This window comes from Hylobates moloch, unplaced genomic scaffold, assembly GCF_009828535.3.
Source record: "Hylobates moloch isolate HMO894 unplaced genomic scaffold, HMol_V3 SCAFFOLD_9, whole genome shotgun sequence".
NCBI lineage: Eukaryota > Metazoa > Chordata > Mammalia > Primates > Hylobatidae > Hylobates > Hylobates moloch.
Genome location: NW_026652284.1, coordinates 22572344 through 22592736, shown reverse-complemented (window position 1 = coordinate 22592736; position 20393 = coordinate 22572344). Strand labels below are relative to the sequence as shown.

At 50.9% G+C, this 20393-nt stretch overlaps 1 protein-coding gene across 1 annotated transcript in view; it reads right to left on the bottom strand.

The window, feature by feature from the left end:
• GRHL3 (grainyhead like transcription factor 3) overlaps positions 1–20393 on the bottom strand; it is a 33214-nt gene that overhangs the window by 9344 nt on the left and 3477 nt on the right. The window contains exons 2-12 of the mRNA XM_032759313.2: positions 14333–14519; positions 10928–10989; positions 8818–9163; positions 8509–8582; positions 7871–8024; positions 7557–7668; positions 5899–5993; positions 3390–3548; positions 2891–2969; positions 2638–2771; positions 746–780 (exon numbers count right to left, since the gene is read on the bottom strand). Coding sequence (XP_032615204.1) covers positions 746–780; positions 2638–2771; positions 2891–2969; positions 3390–3548; positions 5899–5993; positions 7557–7668; positions 7871–8024; positions 8509–8582; positions 8818–9163; positions 10928–10989; positions 14333–14519 — 1437 coding nt within the window. The remainder of the gene's footprint in view (positions 1–745; positions 781–2637; positions 2772–2890; positions 2970–3389; positions 3549–5898; positions 5994–7556; positions 7669–7870; positions 8025–8508; positions 8583–8817; positions 9164–10927; positions 10990–14332; positions 14520–20393) is intronic.

Genomic DNA, 20393 nt, shown 5'->3' with positions numbered 1-20393 from the left:
TCTGACAAATGTGTAGGCTGAGGCTCAGAGAGGTGAAGGGACTGCTCAGGGCACTAAGGCTGTGGCTGACAGAGGGAAGGACATGAAGGCCCTTCCTAGGCCAAAGTGTCAAGGGGTGCCGGCCCCAGCTAGGCCCCCCAGTGGGTGTGTGTTGGGGAAGGAGATGGAGGGTTTTCATCCCCTAAGCCTCTAACACAGCTTCCCTCTTCTCTCTGAATCTGCACCACCACAGACTCTTTTCCTTTCTCTTTTTACAAGCAGGTGTCTCGCCAGAGATTCGCCAATTTTTCACATAAAACAAACCCATAAAAACCCAGGCAGTTTCAGTGAGAAAGGAGCGTGGATCTAGCTTGGGGGCTGGGGACAGAAGCTGGTGGCTTCCTCCTCTGGCCCCATGCCCTAGCTTGCAAGGAACAGGGAGAAAAGCAGGCTGGGGGCAATGGGCATGGTACAGTGGGCATGGTACATAGGGCACAGGTGTGGAGGGGGCACAGGTGTGAAGGGATCACAGGTGTGGAGGGATCACAGGTGTGGAGGGTTCACAGGTGTGGAGGGGTCACAGGTGTGGAGGGGGCACAGGTGTGGGGGCACAGGTGTGGAGGGGGCACAGGTGTGGGGGCACAGGTGTGGAGGGGGCACAGGTGTGGCGGGGGCACAGGTGTGGAGGGGGCACAGGTGTGGTGGGGACACAGGTGTGGAGAGGGCACAGGTGTGGAGGGAGGCATGTGGTTGCTGCTGTCTATACCTGTTGGAGCTGCTGGGTCCTGCCGAGGGGGCGGCCTGCAATGAAGCAAAAAAGACATTTTCCATCACACGCAGGAAATTGAGAGGGGCCCCGGCTGCTGGAGGCTCTCTGGGAGGAATAGTTTTGGTGGGAGGTGGGGAGAATACTGTTACAATGTCTTTCTAGCCCATTCTGCTCAGACAAGTGCCCTGAAGTGACCTGAGATGTTGAGTGGAAAGGAATCACCCAGCCCGAGCTGGATGGGGTCAGGGACTCAATGAACACACAGGAGGTGCTAAAGCCATGTTGTCAGAGCAGAGTCGCACTGAGCCCCACCTGGGCCCCTGCATGCCCAGAAGGGCTGGGAATGGCAGATGGTCCTGCAGCCGGTAACTAGGCAGTTGGAGCTGAGGGCCAAGGGAGCAAGGGGAAGAGGCCTTTTTTTTTTTTTTTTTTTTTTCTTGGCAGGGAAGAGTCCCCCAGGCTGGAGTGCAGTCCCACCATCACAGCTCACTGTAGCCTCTACCTCCTGGGCTGAAGCAATCCTGCAGCCTCAGCCTCCCAAGTAGCTGGGATTACAGGCGTGTGTCACTAAGCCTGGCCAGAGGCCCTCTTCTTGGACCCTACGGTGTGCCTGGCACTGTACAGTCTGGGGCAGGCATCACCCAGTCTTGTGAGGTAAGAAGCCGAGGCCTGGAGAGAGCAGAGAGCCTGTCGAGATGGCATGCGTGGCAGGAGGCAGTGTTGGGGTTCAAACTCAGGCTCTCTGTGGGCTATTGCCCTGGGCTCCCCCTCTCCCAGGTTCAGGTGCGGAGACTGGCCTGCCCTCAACCCCCACAGGTTGACTGTCAACCTAGCCACAGGGGCCTTCACCCTGAGTGGTCATCTCCTTACTGAGGGCCTCTAGTTGGTGAGAGAGTGAAGAGCCAAGAGAGAACAGGTTCACATAGCCGCCTGTGCTGCGGGGCCACAGTGCTGCTCCCAGGGTGGCAGAGAGAGGGACACAGACAGTGCTCTGCGCCTGTGCCAAGCTCTGTCAGCACTGGCCGCTCTTCTCAGCGCCACTGTCTACACCTCATTGTCCTAAGTCAATACACTAAACATGCCTTGTACACCAAGGTCCATTTGTGTAAATATTCCTGAAGAAACAGTGCACAGCTGTACCCTTAAAGGAAGGAAGTGCTCAGACCCTCCAGTATGGAAGCGCACTAGGAGACAGGCTCTGGGGTCTTGACCCTGCCATTGAATTGTTGTGGGACCGTGCCTCGATAAAGGGGTAGGTGCAGTCTCTTGGAGGACAGCTGTAACAGGGAACCTAGCCCACTCCCGGCTGCCAGGCGCTCAGTCCCAGCTGCTTGAGAGGCGGAGCAGCTAGTGGGGAAAGGTGTGGATTCTGAACAGGTGCCTCAGTCCAGATCCTAGCTCTGCCACTTACTAGCTGTGCAATCTCAGGAGGTTTCTTAACTTCTCTGTGCCTCCATTTCTACCCCACATATCCAGGGAGACATTATTATTGACTTCCCAGGGCTGAAGAGAAGGGTAAGGATGGTGATGCCTGGGAAGTATCCAGGGCCGCACCTGGCACACAGTGAGCACCAAGTGCTGCTGTGAGAATTCCGTGGGGCCGCGATCAAATTCGGAGTCAGATATCAGAAGCCTCCTCTTTGTGTGCCCTAAGCATGAACGTTTTAATGGTTACGAAATCTGTTTTTTCATAACATTCTTCTCTTCAATACAATAGGTCACTGAAGCTATAGGACCATGTATACATGTTTAAACCCCTGTGATTCAATAAAGGTCTTGAAACTGGCTGAGTGGCAGGCTGCTCCCCACTGGTCTGTGCTAAGGCAGGCCCCACCCAGGAGCCAGGACCCTCTCTTGGCTCCTCCCGGAGACCCCAGCCCTGGCCTCACCCCTCCAGAGCGCTGCAGGCTGGAGAAGTGCACACTGGGGATGAACAGCACGGGTGGCGTCTCCAGGTCAGTCTCTGGCCGAAGGTAGGTCGTCTCATTGCCCCTGAAGCCTGACAGCAGGCAGCCCTTGACGCCTGATGGGAGAAGGAAGCCCATGTGCCCCGAGGTCCCTCCACTCAGGTCCCTCCCACCTCTAGTCTCCTTCTTCCCTTCACACCAGCCCAGCCCCCCCAGGCCTTGGATCCCCACTGACCACTGTTGCTGGAGTCAGGGCACTTGACCTTCCTCCGGAACTGCTTCCGCTCGTCATCCCGCATCTTCCTCTCAGCTCCCTGCAGGCGAGAAGGAGAGAGGGTCACCAAGGGCCTGGGAGGGGCTAGCTACTTTCACAACTGCTGCTTTGCATCTTAAATACGGGCCAGGCTTCTGGTCCTTCTTTTTTCCAGAACAAGACCAGGAAATGGGAAGGTACCAGCACTTACCTGGCCCAGCCTGGCCAGTGGGGCCTGGCCCTGTTTGCCTGAGGTCAGTATAGGCCATGAGAGAGGCAGACAGACAGAAGACAGAAAAGAAGAAACTCAGAGAGACAGAGAGATGGAGGAGTGGGGGTGGAGGAGGAGAGAGGAAGGAGGAGAAGGGACAGAAAAACAGAGAGAGACAGACAACCCAGAGAGGCTAGGAGGGTGCACGGGTCAGGGCTTGGCCCTTCTACCTCCCCGGGACCCAGTATAGGGTCTGCCCAGTCCAGCCACCTTGTCACAGAAGATCTTGATCTGGCAGACAGCGCGGTGTACCAGGCGCTCAGTGCCCAAGCCACAGTCATAGGTGTCAATCTGCAGGTTCAGGGGGACACCCTTCACCCCCTTTTGTGAGGAAAAGTCTGTGCTCAGACAGTTTACGCCGATGAACACCTGGAGACAGAGGGGGCCGCTGGGTAAGTGGCCTGCCCAGGTGGCCAGCCCCACCGTCCCACAGTGAACCTGAATTTCTAGCCTTCTGTGTGCCCGCTGCTCACGCTCAAGCCTCACTGGGCCCCTAGAAGGCAAACATCAGCACTCCTCTTTCACAGATAGGGAAGCTGATGCTCAGAGAGGTGAGGCAACTTTCCCGAGGTGACACGGGCAGTGTGTGGTGCAGCAGGGGTTTGAACCCAGACTCACAGCCCAGGCTCTTTGCCACTGTTGTTACAGTTTCCGCTAGACTGCCAAGGGCAGCCCAAGAGGTGGAGACTGGGGGGGATGTCAAGAGTCCTATAGGAGCTTAAGATCCAGAGCCTCATTTTTCTGCAACTCAGGACAAGAAGGTGGAAAAGGGCTGAGTCCCCTGTCCCCAGCACAAGGAGACCACTTTCCTGCTGGCCCAGAGACACAGCCCCTCTCCACCCCAACCACCCACTCCAGCCGTAGCAGGACCCTCTAGTGAGAGGTTCTTTCAGCTGATTTGATCCCACCCCACATACAGCAAGGGAGCGTCCTAGTCACCCCATCTTACAGCCAGGGAAATAGATGCTTTGAGCAGGGCTATAATTGTTGCCGTTCCCCTAGGGAGTCAGACATGGGGCATAACAAAGTGAGCCTGGAGGTGGGGCCGCCCACACCTGCCGCGGGAAGCTGGGCTCTGCCGCTCACTAGCCATATATGGCTTCAGACAAATCCTTTCACCTCACTGAGCCTCAGTTTCCTTGTCTGCAGAATGAGGATAATGAAACCTATCTTGTGTGGCTGTGGGGGGTGTAGGCTTGATATGTTGTAACCGTTGCCATGAGGGACAGCTGGAAGTCTCATCCCAAAGCCTATGCCCAACTAATGGTCGCCTGGGGTCAGTCTCAGCTGGGCAAACCCTGGCAAGGTCACCTGGTGATTGTCCTTCTCTGGGGCTCCGTGGGAACCCCGGTCCCCCCACAGCAGGCTGGCCCCTGGTCTTTGGAACATTTCCTTTGGAAATGACCCTGACCCAAACAGGATGTGGGGGGGTGTGTCTGAGCAGACCCCCTTCTTTCCCTGGCTGTGTGGAGCAGGCCCCCAGGCATATGCCAGACATACCTCCCCCTCAGCCAGCTCTGCCCTCATGCAGCCCCCGCCCAGCTCGCACCTGAGAAAGACCCAAGCCTGGGGGCTTAAGAGGCTGTGAGAAAATCCCCACCGAAACCCATCTCTCCCTTCCCACGAAACTCCCCACTCCCTGAACCCGAGGCCCCAGCTCCTCCTCCAGCCCGGTGCCTGTCTGAATAATAATAATCCCTGCCTTTGTGCTCCCTTTGTGTCTTCTGAGCTCCTGCACATCCATCTTCTCCAGGCAGCCTGGCCATCCCTGGAGGCAGGCGGGGAGGCAGGGGTTAGCTCCCCAGCCTCTCCAGGCCAGAAATGCCCCTGAGAGGAGCTGGACCTGACCCTGCTGAGTGAGGTAAGCCTGGTCCACGGAGGGGAAGGGACAGGCCGAAAGTGCTCAGCTCCCGACTCCCACACTAGTGCCTCTCCACCATGCCGGCTCTCTAAACAGCAAACCAAGACACAGCGAGGCCCATGAGCACACGGCAAGCCCACGGCTGGGCTCAAGCACTAAGGCTGGAAGAATCTTAACGACTTAACTACTGGCATGAAAACGTCACCAGAGGCTCCATCTCTCAGGCCTCTCCGGTTTGTAGACATGCATCGTCTTGTGGGATCTGCACTCCGATCCTAGCAGGCAGGTTACTGTTCTCATTTTTACGGGCTCAGAGAAGTGAGATAACTGGGATTTGAGCCCTCATTCACCAGACTCCTTCACATTTCTCCTGCATGCGACATTCTGCACTGGCCAAGAAGTCAGGAAACCTGGGTGCCCCCAGTGGCTTGCTGTGTGACCATGCAGAAGGCTCAGTTTTCCCATCTAGTAAATGGGCGGACTGGAGTAATATCAACAGTTGCCACTTTTGGGCCAGGTGTGTGCTCTACCTTTTACTTATCTCACCTGCTCCTCACTACAACCTACCAGTTGGTGCTATGATGCCACTCCTATTTTATAGTCAAAACAACTGAGGCTCAGAGGGACTAAGGCACTGGTCCAAAGTCACACTTTGGACCAATAGGTGGAAGGGTGGGATGCGGACCCAGCCTGCCTGGCTCCAAAGCCCAAGCTTCCACACCACACTGCATCCTGCCTCCTCCATGGGTGTCCTCATTGGAGCAAATGCCACTATCCTAGGTGCAAGAAAGCCTCTACTCCAGAATAGGGACTTCCGGGCAGCCCAGTCCCATCCCAGCCACTGCCCTCAGCACTGACCTTGGCCTCTTCATTCACGTTCCACACAAAGGACAGTGCATTATAGGCCACCTCCTCAATGTGCTCCACAGTGTTGAAGTTTTCTTTGCAGTCAGCTGAAACCACAGGAGACCAGAAGGAGAATCAGGAAGGAAGGGATCTGGGGCCACTTGAGGAGGGAGGCGTTAAAAACCGGCCCTCACTCGGCTGGGCGCGGTGGCTCACGCCTGTAATCCCAGCACTTTGGGATGCCGAGGCGGGCGGATCACAAGGTCAGGAGATGGAGACCATCCTGGCTAACACGGTGAAACCTGTTTCTACTAAAAATACAAAAAATTAGCCAGGCATGGTGGCAGGTGCCTGTAGTCTCAGCTACTCGGGAGGCTGAGGCAGGAGAATGGCATAAGTAACCCTGGGAGGCGGAGGTTGCAGTGAGCCAAGATCGCGCCACTGCACTCTAGCCTGGGCGACAGAGCGAGACTCCGTCTCAAAAAAAAAAAAAAAAAAAAAAACTGGGCCTCACTCTTGGCAGGGGCATGCATTCTCTCTCCCAAGAACCACACTTCAATCCAGGGAGGAAAAGGGATTCCTGTGCCCTGGATTACAGATGGGAAAACAGGTCCAGCCTGAGAAGCAGATCTGCCCAGAGGGAATCCCAAGCTTTGCCAAATAGGCTCATCATGTTGGGGGCGGAGGTTATACTTTTCACCAGGGCTGTGATTTGGGACTTCTCCCAGATGAAGCGGCAGCAGCAGCATGGTAATAACAACAGTAATAGGGGGAGTAAGAGCAATAGCAAAAGTAGTAGGACTAGCAAGTACCATTTCTTCAACACTTACAATATGCTAAGCCCTCGGTTCATCCTCACAACTATGCTTTGAGTATTCAGTTTATATATCAGGAAAACGAAGCTCAGAGAGGTTTGGTTACTTGGCTAAGGTCACTTGGCTAATAAAAGGCAGCGTAGGGGCTGGAGCTCAGATCCGTCTGGCTCCTGAACCCATGCTCCTCCCTACTCTGCTATCCAGCCTCTCGGACAAGTCATTAAACAGTTCCCTATGTGTATCGTGTTCCCCAGGGCACATAGCTCCAAAGCTGAAATCAGCACTGCAAGCAGGCAAGGCAGCTGGCCTCAGCCCATTTGAGAGTTGAACAAACTGAGGCTCAGGAAGGTGAGGTGACATAGGTCACACAGCCAGGAAGGGAGTAAGGGAGCCAGAAGCTGAAGAGTTGAGGAGGGCGGGCTGTGCCTCCCACTTGTTTCAGGGCTAGGGATGGGGACCAGGTGGCACCCACAGAGAGCCTTTCCTCCTCCCAGCTCCCAAAAGCTGAACGTCCTGTGCTGTGCCTCAGGCCTTCCGAACCTGCCGCCTGTACCTTATCTTGTGCATTTGTGTCTTCATCAGCCTCCTGATGGAGACAAACAGGCCAGCATCTCAGGGGCCTATTTATCTCACACTGCTAGGGTCCCCAGGGCCCTGTTTATCCCAAAGCAATACAGAAAAGACGCCACAGCTTCTAGTCAACAGATGCAAATCCTTGCAAATCCCACAGTGTTTGACCTGGAGACAGAGGTCAGAGCCAGGTAGGGAAACAGGGGTAAGCAAGAAAAAGGCTTGATTGGTACGGGGGTGGGGAGAGAGAGAGGAGCTGGAATGGAGGCATGAGAAGGCTCTCACCCACATCAATGACCCGCTGCTTGGCAGTGGGTTGCCGGGAATGCCAGTGCTTCCAGAAGCGCAGCTGCTCTACTGGGACCTTCTCATTGTCGAAGACAACCATCACCACACTCTGCAAGCACAGTTGGTCACGGTCACTCCCGGCCTCTTCCTAGAGCCTGGGTCCAGTGGCCTGCCCTTTTGCCTCAGTTTCCCCAACCCTGTGGCAATGGGCTATTATCAAAGAGCCTTTCCCCAGGGTCCGTGGCTAGTCCAAGGAGGAGGTATATCTTGCCCCATTCCACCCCTTCCGAAGCTGCTCCAGGCCAACGCACCTTGACTTTGTTGGAGGACAAGGCAAGGCCTTTGCCACCTGCTGGGGTCCGCAGGGTGACGGGGTAGAACTGGCCTTTGTTGAGGTAGGCCATGGGCGACTCGCCTGACTTGATGTGGATGGCTTTGGGGGAGCCCAGGGTGTATTCAAAGTCACTGCAGGGAGGAGGGAGAGGACAGTGAGGCTGGGCTCCCAGGCAGGAAGTCTCCTAGAGGGCAGTGGGGCAGGAAGCCTGAGGCTATGTTACAGACTTGCTGTTTGACCTTGGAAAATAACTTTACTTCCTTGGGATCCAGTTTTCTCAATTTGGGGGTTCTATTTAATGGCTTTGTTGAGCCACAGTCCTGCTGAATAATGAGGGCCCAGTGAAAATTAGAGAGAACCCTGAGGGGTGATGAAACCAGGGAAAACTAAGGATAAAAGAACCTCAGTTTTCTGATAAGGTGCAAGTTCTGAGCTCCCTATCACAGCCCAGGGACAGGATGTGGGAATCATTCCGTCTCCCTCTATCTATCTGCCTTCATCCCCCACTTCTCATTAATTGATTGTGCCTGCTATGCTCTGGGGACAGTGTGGGGCTCTGTCTGCAGCCTCCTGCCCACTGCCCAGGTGTCTGAGGGTCCAAGGAGACCAAGTTACCTTTTGAGGCTGGGGTAGTCCTCTGGACATGGGGGTTCCGGGGAGGTTTTCAGGATATCTGGGAAGAGCATCGACTGCAGAGAAACACAGCCCCAAGAGAATAAATGATCACATTCACTCTGGGAAGCCTCAGCCCAGGGCTGTGCATTACACAGTGTACAACTTGGACAATAGTACATGGCAATCCCGTCTAAGCTCTAGGATTCTTTCCCCCATGGATTCCAAAGCCCTGATCTGTTCACTATCTTCTCTCCTTCTGTACATGCACACACATATCCATGCTATAGGGGAGCGGGGATGGGCCCTCACCTCCTGTGGGTCATCTTTGAAGGTGCTGTCTGGCTGCCAGCGCTGTGTGGGCGGCACCCCATGAATGCTCTCAAACAAGGAATTGAGGGAGCCATTATCATACATATCACTGGTGGGCAACAGGTAGCTGTCCACAGAGCTGGCCTCCAGCTTGCTGGGGCCTGCAGGGAGGGGAGCTGCCTTGCCAGGGGTGGGCAAGGCCCCCTCCAAGCTCATCAGGTTATTCTTCTTGAGCAAATCTGGGTACTCTGGGGTTCCAGACACGTTCTCTGTCAGGAATTTCATGAGGTGTGTGGGGCTTTCAAGGGGGGTGAGGTCCGTCTCATATTCCATGCCATGGTAGTACCTGGGGAGAAAGAAAAGGGGCTGAGTGTACTTCTCTCTGGGGGTAGAGGGGGTCTTTGGCTAGAGTGGAAGGCAACTGACACACTGGCCTTTGATCCAGTGTAAAGTTTAGGCCCATCCAACATGCACAAAATAAGGCACTGTAGCAGCCCAACTGGCCACACGGATGAGCAGGGAGGTGCTGAGAATGGAACCCAGTACAGGCTCAGGGTTAAGGGAGCAACATCTGTTTTATCCACTACAGTACTTATTAAAAAAAAAAAAAAAAACCCTGAAAGTTTAATCATTTATTTTTAGCAAAAGTCAAATGTCTCAGTGTCAAAACGTCCCTACTTCAAAACAACTGTATTACGTCAACCCTAGCGGGGTGTGTACAAAGTGGGAGGGTGGGAGAAACATGTATCTGTGAGTACAGTTAACAAATGTTTAGAAAAAGGTCTGGAAGGATGTACCCCAAACTGTTAAGCGGGAGAGGGGTACAGGATCATAGGAATTTTTTTTTACTTTATACATTTCTGAAGAGTTTGAATCTTTTACAAGAGACTGGTGTTGCTTTTGTAATCAGAAGACCTAATGATATTTTTAAAAATTAGTTTTGAGTGGCAGGGCACGGTGGCTCATGCCTGTAATCCCAGCTCTTAGGGAGGCCAAGGTGGGCGGATCACGAGGTCAGGAGATCAAGACCATCCTGGCTAATACGGTGAAACCCCGTCTCTACTAAAAATACAAAATATTAGGCGGGCGAGGTGGCGGGTGCCTGTAGTCCCAGCTGCTCGGGAGGCTGAGGCAGGAGAATGACGTGAACCCGGGAGGCGGAGCTTGCAGAGCCAAGACCGCGCCACTGCACTCCAGCCTGGGTGACAGAGCAAGATTCCGTCTCAAAAAAAAAAAAAAAAAAAAAATTAGTTTTGAGAAAGGTCCTCATGTACCCAAACCCACTGTTCCTGGAAGTGGAGGGGACTGGCCCTGAGCCAGCTGCAGGCCCAGGCTGGGTTATGAGATGAGCTGCAATGCCTGTTTGAGTTTTTCAAAAGGCTTCCCAGCAGAGGCCCTAGAGGGTCATTTGTGAGAAGTCACCTGATTGGCCAGGAAGAAGAAAGTGGAGGAAGAGGGGCAAGGTCTTTCCAGTGCCTATCTACTCTTAAGCATGGCCTGGGCAGCTTTCTAAAGGAAAGGAACGTCAATGCCCTGGGGCACTAATGCCAGGGGAAGAAGTATGGGAACCCAGATGTCCCTCCCCCAACACAGGTCACCCTCCCCCAACACAGGTCTCCCTTCCCCAGAGGCTGTGGGGCTGCAGGGGAGAGGGTTTATGAAGCTGAGAAAGAAAAGCTGCCCCCAGGGCTTTTCTACTACTAAGGCTTTGAAGTTTGTTTTCAGTAAACTCCAGCCCACATGGCCTACAGGCATCTGGGGTGCCTGTGTGTGTGTGTGTGTGTGTGTGTGTGTGTGTGTGTTTTCAAGCTGAGTTTCATTAGGACTTTCAAGAGCCCCAGGCTCTGCCTTCACTGGCGCCTTCCAAAATATTTAAAAATATCTTTAGTAAGTACATTGGTATAAAGACAAATATAATCCAAGTTGGATTATATTGTTTTTTTTCTTTTAATTTTAAAAGAAATGAAAACAGTATCATGGATCCCAAAATGTGTTGTGGGCCCTCAGCACTGTGCCTCCTGTGCCTAATGGATAAGTCAAACCTGTGTGGAAGAGGCCCCAGGTGGAGGTGGGGAAGGGCAAAGAGGCAGAGGGTGTTGGCAAGCCTCACCTCTTTCCTTGGTCATTCCTGCCCCCAGTGCTGGAGGACAATATCCGCTTCTCCTTGGGACCCTGAGAGGAGAGACAGGAAGGATTTATGCATGGCTAAGCTTCTGCTGGTAGCGAGCCTCAACCCCCTTCTGCAGCTTTGGCCAGGCAGGGGAGTAATTGGTGATATGGTTCAGCTGTGTCCCCACCCAACTCTCATCTTGAATTGTAGTTCCCATAATCCCATGGGAGTGGGAGGTAATTGAATGATGGCGGCGGTTACTCCCATGCTGCTGTTCTCGTGATAGTGAGTTCTCGTCGTGTCTGCTGATTTTATAAGAAGGCTTTCTCCCTTTCGCTCGGGACTTTTCCTCGCTGCCGCCACATGAAGAAGGATGTGTTTGCTTCCCCTTCCTCCATGATTGTAAGTTTCCTGAGGCCTCCCTGGCCATGCTGAACTGTGAGTCAATTAAACCTCTTTCCTTTAAAAATTACCCAGTCCCAGGTATGTCTTTATTAGCAGCGTGAGAACAGACTAATACACTTGCTCACTAGAAAACCCTCCAGTCCTTCCCACTGGCTGGAGCTCTAGCTATGATTAGTCTGAGCCCCAAGTCAGGGAGTGGGAAGAAGAACCTCAAGCTTGATAGTTAAGGAGCATGAAATTTGGAGTCAGGCAGGCCTGGCATAAGTCCTAGAAATGCCACCTGAAAGTGCACTGTGACTTTGGATAAATGACTACGCCTCTCTGAGACTCAGTTTCTTCATATGTCAAGTGAGTGGTTATAATACCTACTTAAAAGGGATTATGAATATTTGTCAATAAAAAATACTTTTTTAATAGAGTACTTCTTATGGGCTAGGCCTTGTACTAAGTGCCTTCTCATCTCTTAATCCTCACAATCACTCTGAGATGTCTACTAGTATCATCACCCTTCTATGGATGAGGAAATGGGGGCCCAGAGAGACTCTATTGTCTTAGTACTTAAGAGCATAGACTCTAAATCCAGATTTCTTGGGTTCAGTTCCTAGACCTACCACATACTAGCTGTTTGACCTTACACAAGTCCCTTAACCTCTCCATTCCTCATATCCTCATCTGTACAGAGATTATAATATAATACCAACCTCAGAGGTCACTTTGAACACTCAGAATAGCACCTATCACATGGAGAGCACTATATAAACGTGACCTTTCACGAGTATAATTATAATATTGTTATATCTTAGAACATTCTAATTCATTTGTCTCTAAGGCTGATATAGCTAGAACCAGGACCCCAACCCAGCATAGCCTCCAAAGCCCATACTCTTTTTTTTTTTTTTTTTTTTTGAGACGGAGTCTTTCTCTGTCCCCCAGGCTGGAGTGCAGTGGCGTGATCTCAGCTCACTGCAAGCTCCACCTCCCGGGTTCACGCCATTCTCCTGCCTCAGCCTCCCGAGTAGCTGGGACTACAGGTGCCCGCCACCACGCCCGGCTAATTTTTTGTATTTTTAGTAGAGACGGGGTTTCACCGTGTTAGCCAGGATGGTCTCGATCTCCTGACCTCGTGATCCGCCCGCCTCGACCTCCCAAAGTGCTGGGATTATAGGCTTGAGCCACCGCGCCCGGCCAAAGCCCGTACTCTTAATCACACCCCATGAGAGTATGAAGGAAGGTGCCTGACACAGTGGTGGACATTCAAGAAGAAATGGTAAGCAGTTGCCTTTAGCACTATATTACCCAAAGCCACATTTGTGGCAGGACTAGGTCCCAAATTCCTGACTTGGTGCTCCTTCCACACCATCAGACCATGTCATCACTGTCCGGGGGCTGTTCTGAATCCAGGGTGCTCTGGAATGGGGAGGCCAGGGCAGGTGTATCTCACTGAGACACTGTACTTCGCTAAAACCAGTATTATCAGTATCACCTTCAGAGCCTCTCTTCTGCCATCCTGGCCCTGGAATGGCTTCTTGCCAAGGGGACAAGGAGTTGGATTGTATTTTATGGTCCATTCTCAACCTATAAATCCCAGGCTGCCGTTTGAACCTAGATCTAGAATTCTGGCTCCCACCATGGCCCCAAGCCGAGGCAGCCATTCAAACTCCTCTTCCATCGACCTGGGCCGAACACTCTCTGGATGCTACCAGTGTGCTGGGGAAGAGGGAGGTAGGGTAACCAGACCATTCCAGAAGGAGAACCAAAGCCAGGGGATAGTTTTGGGCCTTCTCCTATCTGGAACCCACTTGGCCTCTGAGTTCACACAAAGAATTTGCCTTTATTCTTGAGGTAGAGTGGATAAAATACTTCTTGGGCTAGTAAGTTTGAGATCTTATGTACAAGGTAGCTTTAAATCTTCAAGTTTCTCAATAATTGGCTAGCTGTGTGCCCCCATCCCCCAATCTAGGAAAGTTTCTTGGGGCAGTTACCCAGCCCAGGGACAGCAAGTCAGTTTGCTGTCTTGTGACAATTCAGACAGATGGGTAGGGCCTACCTGGATTACTACATTGACAAAGATTCTGCAGCCTCCTGTACCTTTCATGAGAACGCAGGCTACAATCCATTAGCAATGTCTGGCACACGGACTGGAGGTGGGAGGGGGGTTGTGTCATGTGTTATACCCTCGTGATTCCTGACTGGTCCAACCCCTACTTAACAGATATGGGAGGGCCTAATTCCTATTCTCAGGAGCCGACAGCCTCCCAGAGACAAGGCCAAGACCCTGGAAGTAGTTAGAGAACAGTAAAAGACATAATGGCAGCTGGAGTAGGAAAGACACTAAGACCCTCGGGAGAGGGAGATGAGGTGGCAGATGGCTTCTAAGAGAAGGTGGGCCTTGGGAAGGGCCCCGAAGGAAGGGAATGGGTTAAAGAGCAGGAGGTATGCTCCAGGTGGTGGGGCCGTACCAGGTGGGTTGGGATGACAGGGAAACGTAAGATCTGAGGGACGGGCAGAAAGAAGATGGTGGCGTACGAGAGTGTTGCTATCATAGAATGTGCTTCGACCAGGCAAGGAGTGGGTCAGGCACTGTCCACTTGGTCAGCATGTGTCACGGACTGTGTGGCAGGCTGTATGGTGTGCTGAAGACTCAGTAATGATCCTCTAGGAGCTCAGTCTCATGCAGAAGATGGAAGAAATAAATGTGTAAACAGCAAGCTTCTAAGCATTCTTGATGGCAGCAAAGATGACAATGGTGGTTGCTGAGGGCACCCAGACAAGAAAGCCTCCCCTCCAGTGAATGAGTGAAGTGACATTTAAGCTGAGACCCAAAGCTGAGAGTAGGGGTTAGCCATGGGAAAGGGAGGGTGCCAGGCAGAGGGAACAGCATTGTGCAAAGGCCCAGAGATGAGGGGCTGGGGTGGTCATGGTGGGCTGCTGAGCCATGAGGCCTGAAGTGAAGACACCCATTCAGTCAAAAGGGGGCATGTCCAGAGGGGGCAGACGTACCATGTAGTAATCATAGAGGAAGCTCAAGGCCGCAACGCTGTCATCATCTCCATTGACTCTCATCATGGCCTTTGTGGCAGCTGTCAACGGGTTTTCTAGGTACGTCTTCCAGGCCTCATCCTCACTAGTGTAAGAGAATTTCTGCAAGTTGACTGGGTCGTTCTTTAGCAGCCGCACAGACCTGAAACTGAATGCAAGTAAGGAGGGTCAAATTTAGGCTATCCCAGAGGAAGGTCCATGAATGGGCAGCCACAGGCCAACGCCCAGGAATTCAGAGTTATTAGCTTTGAAAACATGAAACTGCCTCTTCTGCCACCATTAGGCAGTGTGGGGCAGCAGAATGGACACAAACTCTGGAGCTGGATCAATTCCAAATGTTGCCATGTAGAAGCTGTTGACCTGGGCCTTAGTTCCCTCTTCCACAGCATGAAGGCCGTCATCCTTATCTTCAAGACTACAGAGTGGATTCAATAAAATACTTTCATAGTGGGTACTTATTCAAAGAGAATTCGTGTAATGAATGGGAAATGCCAATGACAAGCTGCAATGTGATAAGAATAAAATTTCCAGATAACCCATCATGAGTTCTACTGAAGAAGTTGTCCTCAAGACTGTGAAAGGCACAGAAGGCTGTAGATCATTTCAAGTCTGGGAGAAAGTGTGGTCTGTGACAGAGAGAGCCGGGGTGAGGAAGCCCTTAGGCAGAACCTGGTCTGGGAAATGACATTTCAGACCAATTTTATTGTAGAGTTTTGAGCAGTTGCTCAGAAGCCAGGAGCTGGAGTTGAAGGCTGCAGGGCACACAGAGGCACGCAGGACCCGGGTACCGGTGCTGAGAAGCTTGGACAAATACAAGGTATTATCTCACTCGAGAGACAAGCCACAAGGGCTCAAAGGAAAGAGATCAGGAAAGGCTTTCTGGAGCAGGCAGACATTTTAGTTGGGGAAACTCAGCACTGGGGATTATTTCACTCAGCAATGTGGGGAAGGAGCAGGGACCTAACAGAAAAATAATGAGAATGGAAAAATAATAGCTACTCTTTACTGAACACTGACCATGCATTAGGCACTAACTAAGCACATTTCATAAATTACCATGTTACTTGAAACAACCCTGCAAGGCAGATACTATTATTATTCCTATTATACAGTGGAGGAAACTAAAGCTCAGATAAGTTGAGAGTTGTCCAAGGTCCCAGTGAGTGAGTGGCCCAGAGGGGATTCAAGCTCCTTCAGGGTGATGCAATGGTACAGAATAATGTTCTCAAACTTTAGCTGCATGAGAATGACTTGGAAGGCTTGTTAAAACACAGATCGCTTTCACAGCAGGGTGACTACAGCAAAGAACAATGTAGTGTATACTTCAGGATATCTAGAAGACTAGATTTTTAATGTTATCATCCCAAAGAAATGATAAATATTTAATATTTAATGTGATAAATATGGCAATTATCCTGATTTGGTCATTATACAATGTAAAGGTGCATTGAAATCTCACACTGTACTCTATAAATATGTGCAATTATTATATGTCCATTATTTTTAAATTAATTTAAAAACACACAGATTGTTGGGCCCCACCCCTGGAGTGTCTGATTCACTGGCTCTGGGTGGCTGAGAATGTGCATTTCTAGCGATTTCCCTGGTGCTGCTGATTCTGGTAGTCTGGGGACCATATTTTGAAGAATCACTGGTTACTGCATATGCTCTTAACCACAAACAAAGGCATAGAAGCAGAAAAGTTCTGGTTATGTTCAATTTAGAGCAAAGAGTGTATGAAGATGGGGTGGTCCAGGCTATGAAGAGAGAGCCCCAGAGATGAAGTGGGCACTGGCTGGTCTCCTGGTTTCCCAGTGCCTCCCTTTCTACATGAGCCAGGCAGAATCTCCCACGTTAGGGACCTAAGAACAATGCCAGCTGCCATTTACTATAATGCATATGAATGTTCTGTTCATTAGGCCATGCTTCTTACAAGGACACTACAAGGTAAGGATCATTTGCTTCGTCTGTTAAGATGAAGGAACCTGAGTCTTGCAGAGAATGAGAAAATGTCCAAGATCATCCAGCTGGTCCATGAGACAACCAGGATTTCAACTCAGCCTTACTGAGCACAAAGGCACACACTTGCCACTCAGCCACACTGCTTTTCCGTTGATGCAGGGGTGCAATCTTTATCACAGCAGAAAAATGTGTTTGTGGTAAAACTGTGGCACAGTGGCAGACCAGTAGGTGGGCAGAGACCCCTGTAATCAGGTGCACGAAGTACCCTCCTGCTGCCAGGCCACTCGGCCCATATCCTCACACTGCAGTGGGAACAGCAGGCCAGGCCATACCTCAGCACACAGGAGGCGGCAGCTCTCCCAGCAGCTTCATCCAGGACAGTGTCTCCCATCCCACCGGACCCCAAGGTGTGAGGAGTTGGGCTCTGAGAGGAAGGGAGGGGGAGCTGTCACGCAGGAAAGAGAAATGACAGAAACTTTCCTGTTCTAGGGGTGCGGAGAGCGGGAGGCACACCCTGAGTTTCTGTTGCTATAAATCAAGGGGCCTCAAGGAGAGGTGAGAAGAGGCCCCTCCTCATTGCCTCCTGGGCCTGGGGTTTAGAGGAATTTACTGAGCAAGTCCAGGGTGGCTACCCTCACTGTCTGCTCAGCCCTGAGCTAATGGAAACTCCCAACCAACGAGGCATGGGAAAAGCAGGGAAATGCCTGATTGATCCCACCCCCTGGGTCAACAGGGACCACCAGTGCTTAGCACTGTGCCTCATTTGTAAACAAGTCTAATAAAAGCACCCACCACATAACATCATGAGGATAATGCATCAGCGTAAGAAAAATGCTTAAAACTGTGCCTGGCACAAAACAAGTATGTAATTCATGCAAGCCATCACTGTGTTCCAGGTCAGCTTGGGGCAAGACATCGAGGGGTTGCGAAGTGGTAGAAGACATGGTTACTCTGCAAGTCAGTGGCAGGTCTGGGCCTGGTGCCCCAATCTGCTGACTCTAGGGGTGACCATTATTAGCTTTGATGCTGTGAGTTATCTTACCCTTTAAAAAAGATAAATTTTAGAAGACAACAATAAAGTGACACCGAAACAAAAGAACGGACAATGTCTGCTATTCACCTGGGTGGGTCTCCTGGCCTATAAGGTCTCCAGTCTATCCTGTTGGGATCCCAAACTCTGATTCCTTGATAAACAGCAGCTTCTGTACTTTAAACACTTACGACTGGCAAACATAGTGCCATCTGTTTTTGTGTGTCATCTCATCTACTCCACACAACAGCCCTGAGAGACAGGAATTATCATCTCCTTTTATAGAAGGGGAAATTGAGACTCAAATAGGTGACATCACCTGCTCAAGGTCACTCAGCCAGTAAGTGATGGAGGCTCAGCTTGAACTTGGAGCTGTCGGACTACACAGTATAGCAGTCAACCCCTGTGCTAGTCTCTTTTCTAGATGCCTTTCCTATTCTGGAAATTTCCCTTCTCAAAATACATTGAACTAATTCTCTGCTGCAAGGCAGAAAGGAATTTCCCACCCTCACAAGGCAGGAGGAAGGTGGCAAGATGATGACTGGAAGAGTTTCTGGTCAGGGGCTGGGAATCCCAGTGTCCTGGTTCCCATGACTGCTCCTAGCACCAATAACCTCATGTTCTAGAACTAAGCATTTGGCTTCTAGAAAGTCTTAATGGATAAGGTTAGTATTGACTTGTGTGTTGAATCCTAAAATCCAAAAACTTTTGGCTCTCTGCTCTCTTAAATATTACAAATGAGGATTGAGGAGCCAGTAGGTGAGAGAGGGGTGAAAAAATAGTTGTCCCAGGAGCTGATACTGGATCAATGTGAAAAGAGTTCTAAGGAGTGAGTCCTACTCATGGGTGATAGAGCCAGAAGAAAGAAGGGAAACCGGGGACTCCCAACCTAAGAGGTCAGCTTCCCTGGGGCCTCCACAAACTCTCTGTTGGTGTCCCTGTCCAAGACTGAACTAAACTATCAGAAAGTGAAAAGGCAATGAGGGAGGAGGGAAGACCCGCCATGGACAGCATGCCATCAGATCTCTACCAGACATAGCACACCAGAACCTGCAGCACCACAGAAGGAGGCAGCACCAGGGTCACAGTGTATGGGTTTGTTAACTACATGTCCTTGGGTAAGGTACTTAGCCCTTCTATTTCCTCATCTGTTAAATGGGTCTATTGAGTGTCTTCTAAGTGCCAGTGTGCCAGTCAGGGACTCTTCTGGGCACTGGGAATCAACTAAAATGAGACAGATAAGGCTCTGCTCCCATGGAACTTACAATCTAATTGGGGAAGACAGACCATAAACAAGCAGGTAAATTAGTTATTTTTAGTTAGTAATAAGTGCTGTGAAGGAAATTAACATAGTAAGATAATGGAGAGTCACTAGGGGTGGCTACTTTAGAGTAGGGTTCGTCTTATGGGTTGTTAGGAGAATTAAGTACATTAAGGTAAGAAATGTGTTTAGCCTAGAGCCTGCCAGAGAATAATTGCTCAGTTAACAAAAGCCATCATCACCATCATCATCCCAGAACCTCCAAATGGGAGTAAAGGGGATACTCTGCCTGAGGTTCTGAAATTGTCATCCCCCCACAAGCCTCCTGTCTGTGAATGGGGTTCTGTTCAAAAGAAACAAAAGAGATAGTGTAATAACACCTTGCCCAACTTCCATTATCTCATAGAGCCTCCCAACATACATAATGTGTTATTATCCCTACTTTACGGACCAGGAAATATACATAGAGATGTTAGGTGACCTGTTGCAGGGTACTGGATGAGTGAAGCCAGGACTCCTAGGGTCTGGCCTGGGAACTCCATGGCTAGCACTTTTCCAAGAAGGAAAAAACCACTACTTTCCAAGAAGGGATGTAGGAGAGATTTAAAAAGCAATAAAACCTGGGTGGCATCCATCCATGTAACCATCCATCCCTCATTTTTAACAAATATTTATCAAGTAACTGCTATGTGCCAGAACCTATCCTGGGAGAATAAGATAACTAGGTCATCCCTGCTGACACGGAGGTTGCATTTTAGTGGCAGCAAGACATACATGACCACAAAAACAAACAGTTAACATTAGATAGGTGAAGAGAGCTAACAAGAAAAAGAAACAAGAGGACTTCTGACCTGCCTGAACCCAAGGGAGTGATGGATGTTGGTTAAGAAGAGGGGTGGAGGGGAAGAGGGAGAATGGAGATGAGTTGGGAGGACCTTGGACCTTCCAGATCAAAGGCAAGGCAAGATCAAAGGCATCAGCCCGGGACAGCTCCCAGAGCTTGTCCGCCTACTGTGTGCCAGGTGTGAGCCAGGTGCTTTGCATATGCCACCTTGTTTTAAGGAAAGCCAGCCCACTAAGGAGGAAATCCAAGATTTGATAATCCCTCACATTTGCATAGTGTTATATTTTTCAATGTGCTTCTCATATATCTGTCATCATCTCTGATTCTGCAACACCCCTGTCAGGTAGGGAAGGAAGTTATGACTGTCCTCATTTGAGGAAAAACTGAGCCATAGAGAGGGCCACCGGCTTGCCTAAGGCCACCGAGCTTGTACCTCAAGGCATCAGGCCTAGAACTGAGGTCTGTGGCTCCTAGCATCCAGAACCTTCACAGAGCCGCCTCCTCAGTCTCCCCGTCTGGCTTCTCCTCCACTTAGGAGAGAGTTGGCAACAAGATCAAGAGAGAGGAGCTCAGGGCTCTACCTGATAGGCCTCACTTCTGAGGCCTCCTGTCCAGTCTGTGAGGAAGTGCAAATTGCCGGGGCCAGTGCTCTGGGAGGAGGGGATGGGACCTTTCCCCAGTTCACTGGCACTCAGCACCACAGAGGTGTGGTGCCAGCTGCTCCATGCCCAGCCAGCCTCAGCCTTCATGGCTCCAACATGCCTCATTCTGGGCACCAGGATGGTGAAAGTCTAGAGTGGTAAAGTGGGGTTTCATCCCAAGAAGTCTCTTCTGACTCAAAATGCCCACTGCTTTCTGGCTGAGCTACTTAAAACCCCCAATAAGACCAAGGAAATGCTGTCTCAGCCATCAGTTGAGAACTTTT